At 35.3% G+C, this 13,511-nt stretch overlaps 1 protein-coding gene across 3 annotated transcripts in view; it reads left to right on the top strand.

Moving 5' to 3' along the window:
• INTU (inturned planar cell polarity protein) overlaps window positions 1–13,511 on the top strand; it is a 95,906-nt gene that overhangs the window by 47,895 nt on the left and 34,500 nt on the right. For 2 of the 3 annotated variants that reach the window (XM_078366533.1, XM_002806642.7), the window contains exons 5-7: window positions 1,874–1,992; window positions 7,572–7,661; window positions 11,646–11,723. In XM_078366533.1, the coding sequence (XP_078222659.1) occupies window positions 1,874–1,992; window positions 7,572–7,661; window positions 11,646–11,723 (287 nt within the window). The remainder of the gene's footprint in view (window positions 1–1,873; window positions 1,993–7,571; window positions 7,662–11,645; window positions 11,724–13,511) is intronic. The other variant, XM_035292979.3, reaches the window with a different exon arrangement.

Raw genomic sequence — 13,511 nt, 5'->3', positions numbered from 1 at the left:
CTTTTAACTGGTATGGCTTAATTTATAATAAAATGTCATAAGGTCATTTGTTTTCTGTGAGTTACATATTTAATAACAGCTTATCTTCTTCAGGTTACAAGATTTGAAATTGTAAAGACCATAAGCTTGGAAATTGCAAACACTATTTAGAGTATATGGGCTTTTGTTTGTTTGTTTGTTTAATGTAGTGTCTGGTAGTTTGGCTAAATGCAGTAAAAGTGTTCATTGGCCAAGATTCATATCTATTAAGTAGACATAACAGAAGATCTTAACAGAAATTTGACTTAATTTCTAGATATAAAATAATGTTTTATAACTGTTTTTGCACTAGAATTATTGCAATAAAATTTTAGTTGTTAGAGTTTGGCCAGCATATTCTATAGCAACTTGCATATATTGAATGTGCTTACTAAGTATAAAAAGCAGAAGTGTCCAATTTATTTATATTTGTCATAATGTAAAAGTTGGCAAGACATGAAGACCATATCATGTAATTATTTATTATATATCAAGACCACAGAAAGGTATATAATACTCTTTAGAGAGATGGAAAACCAGAGAAAAGATGTGATCCTATTTAAGAAGTTGAGGTTTTCAACCAAACACCACATGTTCTCACTCTCTCACTGGGTGGTTTTGAACAATGAGAACACATGGACACAGGGAGGGGAACATCACACACTGGAGTCTGTTGTGGGGTGAGAGGCTAGGGGAATGATAGCAGGGGGTGGGGAGATTGGTGAGGGATAGCATTAGGAGAAATACCTAATGTAGGTGAAGGGGGGATGGAGGCAGCAAACCACCATGGCATGTGCATACCTATGTAACAATCCTGCAAGATCTGCATGTGTACCCCAGAACTTAAACTATAATTAAAAAAAAAGAAGAAGTTTGGGTTTTCAATAGTGGCAATGTTAATATTTATGGATACAGTCATTAAACAGGGCAAATAGAAGCCACTCTGAATTCTTCATGGTTTCTACCTTGACATTTTCATTTTGCCTTGTGAGAGAAATAAATGTTGCTTTAAGTAACAAGAAAAAGTGAGGTACAGAGTGGTTCATCTCCTTGTATGAAAGTATTAGAACAATGCACATCATGATTTTGAAATTTGTCATTTTATTTTGTGAAAACTATGTTTCCTGGGACATGCTTTTCTTGAAAATAGAAAAAATATGAGGCATTTTGTGAATTATCTTGTACATCTAGTATTTTCCATGATTTAAAATAAAATATGCTCTTTTAAAGTTTGAATTCAAATTCATTTGTGGTATGCACAGTGTTTCAAATTTGATAGATAAGATTTTATAATATTGTGACACTTTTTTCTTTTTATCTACATTAAAATTTAGTTCTGTATTCTCACTTTGTAAATTTTATTGCTGTCTTGACTTGGATTTAATGATTTCACTAAAAATGTTTATTATTGTCTTTTAAAAAATAGTATAAAAGTAATTAAATTTAAAGACTCCTAATAGTTACTTGTGGTACCTGTGTAGCTATGTAACTACAGAAGACGAGAATAGCTGTATAGTATTAACAAAATATAATAAAATATTAGTATATAAATTATTATTAAAGAGATTAAAGTTTAAAACAGTGTTTGAAATGAATTGTAATTTAAATTAATCAGTATCCTACTTAGTATCTTATTTGTTATCATGATGAATTTTGGCAGTCTATAATTTATTTTCAAGTGTAGTATTTAAAATTCTAGTTAATGTGTTACTTCTCCCCTTGTAATTTGACTAAAATTTCCACTGAAGATGAAAGGATTCATTTTTTTTCTTTTCTTAATACAAAGTTTGAACTTTCCCTGACAAAAATAATGGTTGAAACATTGGGTGGTTTGATCATTTGTTTTATTTAACAGCAGGAAATTCTTTATCATTATCCAATGTCTGAAGCATCTCAGAAACTTAAAAGTGTAAGAGGGATTTTTCTCACACTTTGTGACATGCTGGAAAACGTAACTGGGACACAAGTTACTAGGTAATAATTTTTATTTAGCTTTAATTCTGTTTCTTCCAAGTTCTTTAACCTCACCCTGACAAATAAAGTGCTAAAATAAGTATCTGTTAAACAAATATACTTCTATCTATAATTTATGTGTATACATGTATATATCTATACATTGTAGATACTAGATCTGCAGAAAGTCTGTGGATTTCTGCTTCATCTAAGTTATTTCTACCAGTTATCTGTTTGAAGCATAGATTCTCAACACAACTATAATCTGGGTATTTTGGCACATTTTAAATAACACTTGGGACTATATTTATTATTTCTTCATGAAGGTATATTTTTTAAGCATGGCATTATTATGAGTCTCAGCTTTTTCATGTCTGTATCTGATTGTTAACTTGCGAGGCAACACCTTTGTGGCAAACAGAATTGGCAAGAATGACTGAACACCAGAATTGGTAATATAGTTAGGACGTATTCTGTTCTTACAACAATGATAGAAAAATACAGAATGTTCTTTAAGAGGGCAATTCAGAATCTGTGAATTTTCCTACCCTTCCACCCTTCAAAATCACCCATGTCTGTTATTCCATACTCTATGTCCATGTGTACACATTATTTAGCTCTCATTTATCCCTTTAATCTAACTTGAATTAGGTTAAAGGCTTAAAAGTAGGACTTGCCACTATGAAAATGCTAGAGGAAAACCTAGGAAAAAAACTTCTGGATATTGGCCTAGGCAAGTAACTCATGACTAAGACCTCAAAAGCAAATACAACAAAACCAAAATTAGATAAATAGGACAGATGCATTCGTCATCTGTGTAGTTATTCAGTGATGGGTGAACAAAATTGATATCAAATAATTTTATATTTAGAACACATAGGCAGTTATAGAGTCAAATACCCATTCCATTGATTTATTAAGCCCTGACATTGAAATGCCATAGTTAATTTATGGGAGAAGAGGCTCAAAGCTTTTAGTTTTGTTTTGTTTTGTTTTTTTCATATAATAAATCTAAGAATTATAAATAATTTTTTCCTTAATATTTCAGCAATTTTAGACTTTACAAAGAAATTTTATCTCAAATTTCAACAATCTCCATAATACTGAGAAAGTATCAAGTTGGATTTTCTAGGCTTTAACAATTTTCCCCCCATTCAGGTAGAAATGACATTTCTATGATTTTAAAAGAGGTAGAATCTACAAGATAATAGAAAGAATTTTCTTTTTTAACTAAGTAAAAGTCATGTTTAACTCTGTGACTTTAATATAGTGTATAAACAAAATGTTAGTTTATTTTCAATACAGTGGTACGAGAGTCTCCATTTTGTTTATAAATTTGGGTTGATAAAAGCATATTGTAGGTCTCTTTTTATTTTTTAAGCATCTTTATTGAGATATAGTACATAAGTGATACAGTTCACCCATTTGAAGTGTATGTGTAATCCTAAAATTGGTATGGAACCAACAAAGAGCCCGAATAGCTGAAGCAATCCTCAGCAAAAGGAACAAAATTTGGCCAGGCATGACAAACCCCTAAGGGTTCCTGATCACATCGCCTGGCTTCAAATTTTACTACAAGTCTATAGTAACCAAAACAGCACGGTACTGGCATAAAAACAGACATATAGGCCAATGGAACAGAATAGGGAACACAGAAATAAAGTTGCATGCCTACAGCCAATTGATCTTTGACAAAGTTGACAAAAATATACGCTGGGGAAAGCACATCCTGTTCAATAAATGGTGCTGGGAAAATTGCATAGCCATATGCAAAAGAATGAAACTGAACCCAGCTCTCTCACCATATACAAAAATGAACTCAAGTTAGCTTAAAGACTTAAGTGTAAGGCCTGACACTATAAAAATGCTAGAAGAAAACATAGGAAAAACTTCTGCACATTGACTTAGGCAAATAATTTGTGAGTAAGACCTCAAAAGCAAATGCAACAACAACAACAAAAAATAGATAAATAGGACTTAATTAAACTGATAAGTTTCTACACAGCAAAAGAAAGAGTCTAGCATCAATAGATAGCCTGCAAAATGAGAGAAAATATTTGCAAACTACACATCCGGCAAGTCACTAGTATCCAGAATCTATAAGGAACTCAAAGAACTCAATAAGAAAACAACATATAACCCATTAAAAAGTGGGCAAAGGACATGAACAGACATTTTTCAAAGAAGACATACAAATGGATAACGTGCATTTGAAAAAATGCTCAACATCACTAATCATCAGAGATGCCAATTTAAACCACAATGAGATAACATCTTATATACCAGTCAGAATGGCTGTTATTAAAAGGTCAAAAAATAGCAGATGTTGGTGAGGATGCAGAGAAAAGAGAATGCTTTTGCAGTGCTGGTGGAATTGTAAATGAATATACCCTTTCCGGAAAACAGTACAGAGATTTCTCAAAAAACTAAAATTAGAACTACAATTCGATCCAGTAATCCCATGACTGGGTATATATCCAAAGGAAAAGAAATTATTATATCAAAAAGATATCTGCGTTCCTATATTTATGAGTGCTATTCACAATAACAAAGCTAATGGAATCAACCTAAGCATCTATCAACAGATGAATAAAGAAAATGTGGTTTATGTATATATGATGGAATAGAAAAGAACAAATAAATAAATAGAATAAATTAAATAAATAAATGGAAGAAATAACTAAGAATAAAATCATGTCATTTGCAGCAACATGGATAGAACTGGAGGCCATTATATTAAGTGAAACAACACAAACAAAGTCAAATATTACATATTCTCACTTATAAATGGGAGGTAAATAATGTAAACACATGGACTTAGAGTGTAAAATAACAGACTTTGGAGATTTTGAAGGACTGGAGGGGAGTCAGAAATGAGAAACTACTTAATGGATACAATGTACACTCCTCAGGGGATGGTTACACTAAAAGCCCAAATTTCACCACTATGCAATATCTATGTATCAAAACTGCGCTTGAATGCTTTAAATATATATAAATAATAAATGTAAAAGTATACAAGTAAATGGTTTTTGGTGTATTCACAGATATGCGCAATCCTCATGAAAGTACATCTTAAAACATTTTTCTCACCTCAAAGAAATCCTATACCCTTTAGCTCAACCAACCCAACCCCTGGGCAACTGCTCCTCTACTTTCCATTCCTATAGATATCCCTGTTCTGGACATTACATTTGAATGAAATGATAAAATGTGTGGCTATTTGTGACTGGCTTCTTTCATTTAGCATGATGTTTTCATGTTGTACTCCTCCTTTTCGGTCCTATTAGAAAGAAAATTTAATTTTTTTCTCTGTGTGTGCTTGCTTTTTTTTTCTTGACTTTATTTTTTCTACTGTAAAGAATAGGTGTTATTTTACCTAATATTTAATTTTGTTATTAACTATGAGAGAGGAGTTAAATGTGGAAAGCAGTAAATACAGTTAGAAAAACTTTTTTGAGAGGATGATGATATGAAAATTATTATGTTAGGGGTTCCCTAGCAATGTGTGTATCTTTTGTTGCATACATACTTTTTTTTTTTTTTTTTTGAGATGGAGCCTTGCTCTGTCACCCAAGCTAAAGTGCAGTGGCGTGATCTTAGCTCACTGCAGCTTCTGCCTCCCAGGTTCAAGCAATTCTCCTGCCTCAGCCTCCCAAGGAGCTGGGAACTATAGATGCCCACTGCCACGTCCACCTAATTTTTGTATTTTTAGTAGAGACGGGGTTTCACCATGTTGGCCAGGATGGTCTTGATCTCCTGACCTCGTGATCCGCCCACCTCAGCCTCCCAAAATGCTGGGATTACAGGTATGAGCCACTGTACCTGGCCAACACTTTTTAAACTGTAGTAATATTAGTATACTGTAAGAGTCTAATATTTGTCTAAAAGTATATGCATTTTAAAAATGTGTTAAGACAAAAGTAAAGTTCTGTGTGAAAAATTCGTTTAATAATTTGTATTTAAAATTCCACACACTTACGTTCTCTATATTATCATAGTTCATTATTGTATCTCTTTTTAGAACATACTAAAATTTTTAAAACTTCATTGAAGTACCATGAGGTAAACTGAACATATGTAAAATGTACAATTTGATCAGTTTTCACATAGGTGTGTACCCTGAAATTATCAACACAATGAATATATTCATCACCCCCAAAAGTTTTCTTGAGAACACATTTAAATCTGACTTATATTTTGGTTATTTGTTTATATATTTGTGTCCCATATTGATTGTTATCTCAGCCAGGACCATGCCTTCCTTTAGCAAACTTCATAAATAGGCAGTCACAAAACATTTTTTAAATTAACCAACTGAAATGAAGCTTTCTTTCTTTTATATTTTTTATTTTTTTATTTTTGAGATGGAGTTTCGCTCTTATTGCCCAGGCTGGAGTTGCTCGGCTCACCGCAACCTCTGCCTCCGGGGTTCAAGTGATTGTCCTGTCTCAGCCTCCTGAGTAGCTGGGATTACAGGCATCCACCACTACGCCCGGCTAATTTTGTATTTTTTACTAGATGGCTAGGCTGATCTCGAACTCCCAACCTCAGGTGATCCACCCACCTCGGCCTCCCAAAGTGCTAGGATTACAGGCATGAGCCACGGCACCCGGCCCTTTCTTTTTCTTTCTTTTTTTTTTTTTTTTTCTTTTTTTTTGGGGGGGGGTGAGACAGAGCCTTATTTTGTCACCCAGGCTGAAGTGCAGTGGTACAATCATGACTCACTGCAGCCTTGACCTCCTAGCCTCAAGTGATCCTCCCATCTCAGTCCCCACCCCAAGTAGCTAGGACTATAAGAACATGCAGACACGCCCAGCCAACTTTTTGTTTGGAGAGATGGGGTCTCACTCTGTTCCCCAGGCTGGTCTCAAACTCCTGGGCTCAAGTGATCTTCCTACCTTAGCCTCCCTTAAGTGCTGGGATTATAGGTGTGATCTACTGCACCCAACTTTGAAGCTTTCTTTTGGAAAATTAAAATTATATTTAGTCACTTAATGTTAGCAAGAGAATTTTAACTTTTAGTTGTTTTTTTTTTTTTTTTTTTTCTATAATGGGTCTACTTTTGTTTGGCCTAGAGTTTTCTTTTTCTTTTTTTTGAGACAGAGTCTTACTGTGTCACTTAGGCTGGAGTGCATGCAGTGGCATAATCTCAGATCATTGCAACCTCTGCCTCCCGGGTTCAAGCAGTTTTCGTGACTCAGCGTCCCAAGCAGCCAAGATCACAGGCATACACTACCACACCAGGCTATCTTTCATATTTTTTAGTAGAGACAGAGTTTTGCCATGTTGGCCAGGCTGGTCCTGAATTCCTGACCTCAAGCAATCCACCTGCCATGGTCTCCCAAAGTTCTGAGATCATAGGTGTGAGCCACCACACTCAGGCTGGCCTAGAGTTTTCTGTTTTAGTTTTTCTTAATATGCTGAAGTATATTTTTATTGTCATATAATTCCTTGTCTTTTCTGTGTGACAGGTATATGAAAAGAAATCTGCTTGTTAAGTATGCAGTTCTTATATCATATGCAGTCTTTTATGAATACTTATAATTTTATGACATTTAAAGATATTCTAACCTTATTTTGAATTTATTGTTTCTTAGTTCATCCCTCCTTTTAAATGGAAAACAAATTCACGTAGCTTATTGGAAAGAATCTGACAAGTTGTTGCTAATTGGCCTGCCTGCTGAAGAGTAAGTTGAGATTTTTGCTTACCTTAAAATCATTTCCAATAATGTTAACTTTGGTTTTGTCAAAATTAGACATTTTTGTCAAAAGACAAACTCCTTGAACAGTTATACAGCTTAAAGGTCTATTGCACTAGTAAAATAGTCAGCTGTGTTCATTTGGTATGAATAATGCTGAAAGGTGCCATGAAGCCTCAGTTGGGCCAGTTAGTAAGGGTGAGGGCTGTCAATACACCTGCCTCTTTTGTTGTCAGCAGAGAGATGGCTGAGAAATGAGCTCTTCCTCTGCTTAACTTTCTGACAATACTGTGATTTGGATTTTGCATATTTACAGTTTTTTACTGTTGGAAGTTTTGGAGAATTAAGGGTCAGCGGAAGGGTATTTTGCCCTGATGTTAAGCATCTTTGAAAAGCGACTTCTCTAATAGTATATCTTACATTATCATGGTCTCCCTCTTAACTTTTTTGTATATATTTTGAAGTATACAGTATTTTCATAGTTGTAGGTAAAAGCAGGATTGGCATTTATAATAAACTAACCTGGTGCTCCAGGGACTACATTAGATATCTTAAATTCATTAAACTCATTTAATCTTCAAAATCACTTCCAAATGTACTTAGTGATTACTGGCTCCATTTTAGAGATGAGGAAAGTAAAATCAAAAGAGGGTTCAATAACTTCCCAAAGTTCACATAATCAGCAAGAGGCAGGATTGGAAATTGATTGAAAGTCTGTCTGAATTCTTTCTACAACATCGATTCCCTGATGTCACAGGACATTGAAAACCAAGGGAGAAATAGACTACAAGTATGGAGAATGGCCTCAAGGAGATGGACTTAACTACTATTATAATAGTGTTATTTTCTTGTTCAATGATTTTTAAAACTTGTAATTTAGACTTTTGCCTACTTTAAAAGATATGTGGGCAACTTTTATTAAATAATTACATACTTTAGTTTTCCCCTTTTATCTGTAGAATCATAGCATATGGTCTACAAAATAGGAATCAAATATCAAAATAAATACTATAGTATGTGACTGATACAACTTCAGAGAATACAAGTTGAGATAAATTTTCTCGGTGTTGCTTCAAGCTTCCCAAGAAAGAAAAAGATGTACCAGAAAAATGCATTATCTAGCCAATCTGAGCATGAATATGACTATTTTTATTACTAATGATTTTGTTAACTAGATTTCTTTCATTATATAGCAGTGCATTCATTTTTTTATTGCTGTGTAACATCGTTCCCAAAAACATGGGGGTAATTTAAACTTAAATAGTAAACATTTATTAACACAGAGGCGTTTTGGTGGTTTGGGAATGCAGGAGCAACTTAGCAGGTCATTCTGTCTCAAGGTCTTTCTTGAAGTTACAGTCCAGTGTTGGCCAGAGATAGACTTATCTGAAGGCTTTAACTGGAGCTGGAGAATCTGCCTCCAAGATGGCTTACACACCTGGTCATTGTCAGGAGGCCTAGCTTCTTGCCTCATTGAGCTCTCCATGTAGCTGTTTGGGTATCCTCGTAAAACGTCAGCTGGCTTCCTCCAAAGTGGTAAGCCAAAAGACAGAAAAAGGGGGATGCTACAAGACCTTTTATGGCTTAGCCTTAGAAGTGTTACACTGCCATTTTCACAGTATTTGTCATTTCCACCATTCTGTTTGTTAAAATTGAGTTACTAAGCCAGCCCACACTCATCAGGAAAGGAATTAAGCTTCACTTCTTGAGGGGAAGAGTATCAAAGAATTTGTGGACATGTTTTACCGTTGCAAACAGGAATGCCAAAGATGGCTACAGTGAAAAATATCAAAATAATTATGTTTTTAAGGTAACTTTAATTTGGACAGAAAGAGATAGAATCTATCATAAATACGGGGTTGAAATCTTTTAACATGAGGGGATAATGGCACTGTGACATATATTATTAGATGAGGGCACTCTTTAACCAGCCACACAACAGAAAAATGTGTGTTTTTCTGTCTAAAGTAGGATAATGAACCCTGCTCAGAGACTGTCCTACGGGTTTGGATTATGAGAAACAAAGGAGTTGTTTAAAAAGCATGTGTTTGTAGCTGGGCAGTGGCTCACACCTGTAATCCTAGCACTTTGGGAGGCCAAGGCTGACAGATTGCTTTGAGCTCAGGAGTTCAAGACCAGCCTGGGTAACAGGGTAAAACCCCATCTCTACAGAAAATAAAAAATTAGCCAGGCATGGTGGCATGTGCCTATAGTCCCAGCTCCTTGGGAGGCTGGGGTGGAAGGATTGCTTAAGCCTGGGAGGCAGAGGTTGCAGTGAGCTGTGATGGTGCCACTGTACTCCAGCCTGGGTGACAGAGCACGACAATGTCTCAAAAAAAAAAAAAAAAAAAAAAGAGAAGAAAGAAAGTAATTATGGATTTACAAGAATTGGAAACATCCAGAATAAGATGATATAGGATGTAGCATGTGTCTTGAAGACTTCTGTAGCAGCCCAAAAGGCAAAAGAGAAGAAAGAAAATACAGTGGTAAGATAAAGGTAGCATAGGCAGTTAGAGAGAGGAAAGGCAGACCTGGCTAAGGAACTGAGCAACGGCTGTTCAACCACAGTCTGATGACACCAGCTGAATCAGCTAGGCAGAGACAGTTTCCAGGTGAGGTTATATCCTGAAGCCAGCAAAGGACTGTCACTGCTGAGCTCTGGATCAAGGTTGTACCACATGAGGGATGCTCTAGCCAATTTCTCACTCTATTTATCAGAATGGAGGAAGGGAGGCCATCTTCCCTGAATATTTACATCATTCCCATCCTAAATAACTTGGCTTGATAAGTTAGAATTAATTTGAAGTTCCTCTTTATTCTCTTTCCTGAGCTTCCAGTGAAAAGTAAGCTTGAGCCATCTGTTTATCCTTCTCTTAATGCTCATACCAACCCACTGTTCCAGATTATTTTCCTTCTCCATCTCACTTCACATAACTATAAAAGATAGGTAGTATTATTGTCATTTATTCAAAGTTGGAAATAGAGTATTTCAAGATCATACACAAGTACCTCCTCAGTGTCAACTTACGTGTCTTCGTATCACCAACATTTTGTACATGCTTGGTAATCGAACTCAGCCCTGGGATTTTTCTCCTTGTCCATCTCAGTGCCATAGACTGTGTGTTTCCCTCCTTGCCTCTATGCCTTTTATAAGCAGGGTGAAAAAAATGCTGTCCCACAGAATTCAGGGTGGGGCACATGATCGAGGCACATGTGTTTTCAGATGGGACAATCACACTCCCATGATGGCTGCAGTGAATAGCGGAAACCTAACCGGGAGGACACTGTCGGATAGTGGGAGAATAACTTTGGGTCTAAGAAGATGAGTGCTCACTGGCAGGCTCTACTCCCTTTCTACCCCTGCACAAATTATGTAACTTCTTGGACTTCCATTTACTGATTCGTATAATCAGAATAATAAGACCTACCTTATAGAGTTCTTATAAGGCTTCAGTGAGAAAATATAAGTCCATTTCTTTATTTCCTTTCTTCTATTTTCTTAAACCCTTTCTCCATTTCATTTTGGAGTGTGTTTTTGTTACAGGATTTGGAGACCCAGTTGATACATGGGTAATACTAAAAAGTGTCAAGAATATAGCATTTCTTTTTATGGGCTCAGGTCATGTAAAAACTAGTTTATTTGCAGTAATTTCATTTAATCCTCAGAATCAATCTGAGAGGGACTTAGTGATTATTGGCTTCATTTTACAGATAAAGAAACTGAACTTTAGAGAGAGTTACATGATTTTCAATAAATGATGTTATAAAGTCCCTGTTAGATTCATGCTGGAATGAAATCTAGAATAAAGTGATCAATGGTTGTTGAAAGCGACCATTTTACATACCTTTATTCAGAGTTGACACATATACTTTTCATATTCCATATGTGTAAAATTCAAAGATGTTCTGCTTCTTTTAGATAAATATAATTTAATTATGCTATGAATTCATACATATAATTTTGCTTTTTAGAGTTCATCTTCCTCGGCTAAGGAGCATGATAGAAAATGTAGCCCAAACCTTAAAATTTATGTATGGTTCTTTAGATAGGTAAGTACTTCTTCAAATTGAATCTCAAGTTTTAATTATGTGATTCCAAGTCACCTTTTGCATTTAACACCATTTCCTGACAGTTCAGTTGTTTGTCTCCTCTTCCTCCTCCTTTCCCCTTTCCTCCTCCTCTTCGCTCCTCTTCCTCCTCCTTCCTTTTCCTCTTCCTTTCTTCTATTTCCTTATTCTTCCTCCTCCTTCTTTTTCTCCTTCCTCTTCTTATTTTCTCGTCTTTTATTATGGGCTTTTATGTTACAACAATTGGTAGTTTTCATGTGATTCATTTCCTTCTTTTTCTTTTTTGGTCTCATATATTACTTTAGTGAAATTTCTTAGTGAATTAGTGACATAACCACAACTGTGTTCTGATTTGAAATATTCCTGCAGGGGCAAATGTAAAAGTATCTCTTAGTAACAGATACAGAAAAGGGAAAGATTTAAACTACATTTTTGTGTTTTTCTTTGCTTATAAGACGATCAAATTCACTATCCTGAAATAGGATGCTTCTTTCTCAAGAAAATTTTTTTAGTAAAAAATGTATACACTATAAAAAAAGACATACAGTAGAGATGGTATTGATTGGTTTTGTGTCCTTCCATATATTTTCTATACAATAAAAAATATACATACTCCTTTTTTAACATAAGTATGCTTTTATGTATATTTTTCTGCTTCTTGCTTTCTTAACCTTCATGATCAGAAGACAGAAATTTGAAGTAACATTTAACATTTGAGCACACAAAATTAGGTATAAGAAATCGATTTTTCTCTTAGTGACTTCTATTCTTGTATTTCTGAGGGCCGAAATGTTATCTTTGTATTTAAAGCCTTACAAGTATATCAGTACAAAAATCCAAAAGCAGTTTGTACATTTCTCCAAACCATAGTGATATCAGCTCTGTTTATCTCTAGTGGATCTTTGTTATCATTGTTCTCAAAGCGTCATGAAGTAATTTTCTGTAATTGTATCATCTGGGAAAATTATCTACTTTGCAGTGTTTTCTTTTCTTTTTTTTTTTTTTTTTCTTTGAGACGGAGTTTCGCTCTCGTTACCCAGGCTGGAGTGCAGTGGCGCAATCTCGGTTCACCGCAACCTCCGCCTCCTGGGTTCAGGCAATTCTCCTGCCTCAGCCTCCCGAGTAGCTGGGATTACAGGCACGCGCCACCATGCCCAGCTCATTTTTTGTATCTTTAGTAGAGACGGGGTTTCACCATTTTGACCAGGATGGTCTCGATCTCTTGACCTCGTGATCCACCCGCCTTGGCCTCCCAAAGTGCTGGGATTACAGGCTTGAGCCACCGCGCCCAGCCCTTTGCAGTGTTTTCTAGAGGAATCTCTGAGGAGGCACATCCCTGTCAAACCTGATTACTTACCAACATTTTCCAGATGAGTGAGATACAAAGAACTTGGCATCCCTACATAGCGCTTTTACCTTTTACTAATAAGGAAATTTTTAAACAATGAATACTAAGAATGTGGTTATGAACTGCCTCCTTAAGTTTACTTGAGAGAAGCAAACTTTGCCATATTTTGCCCTAATTGAACCTTTTGTTTTCATAAAATCAGAGATTATCAAAGATTAAATTTTTGCAATGAGTTTTATACATGAAAACAGTCCATTGGCGTTGTTCTACAAATTCCATTAGAGTAGACTGGGGACAGAGGGACTTAATTTCTCTTTCATCTTGAAATTTATCTTCCATTGATTGTGGAAGTATCTTTTTGATGGCAGCAAATTTAACTCTTTTCTACTTGTTCAAGTGAAGATTTAAAGAGCAAACTACAA

This window comes from Callithrix jacchus, chromosome 3 (assembly GCF_049354715.1).
Source record: "Callithrix jacchus isolate 240 chromosome 3, calJac240_pri, whole genome shotgun sequence".
Classification (NCBI taxonomy): Eukaryota; Metazoa; Chordata; class Mammalia; order Primates; family Cebidae; genus Callithrix; species Callithrix jacchus.
Note: the sequence above shows the minus strand (reverse complement) of the source record. Positions and strands in the feature narration are given on the sequence as shown.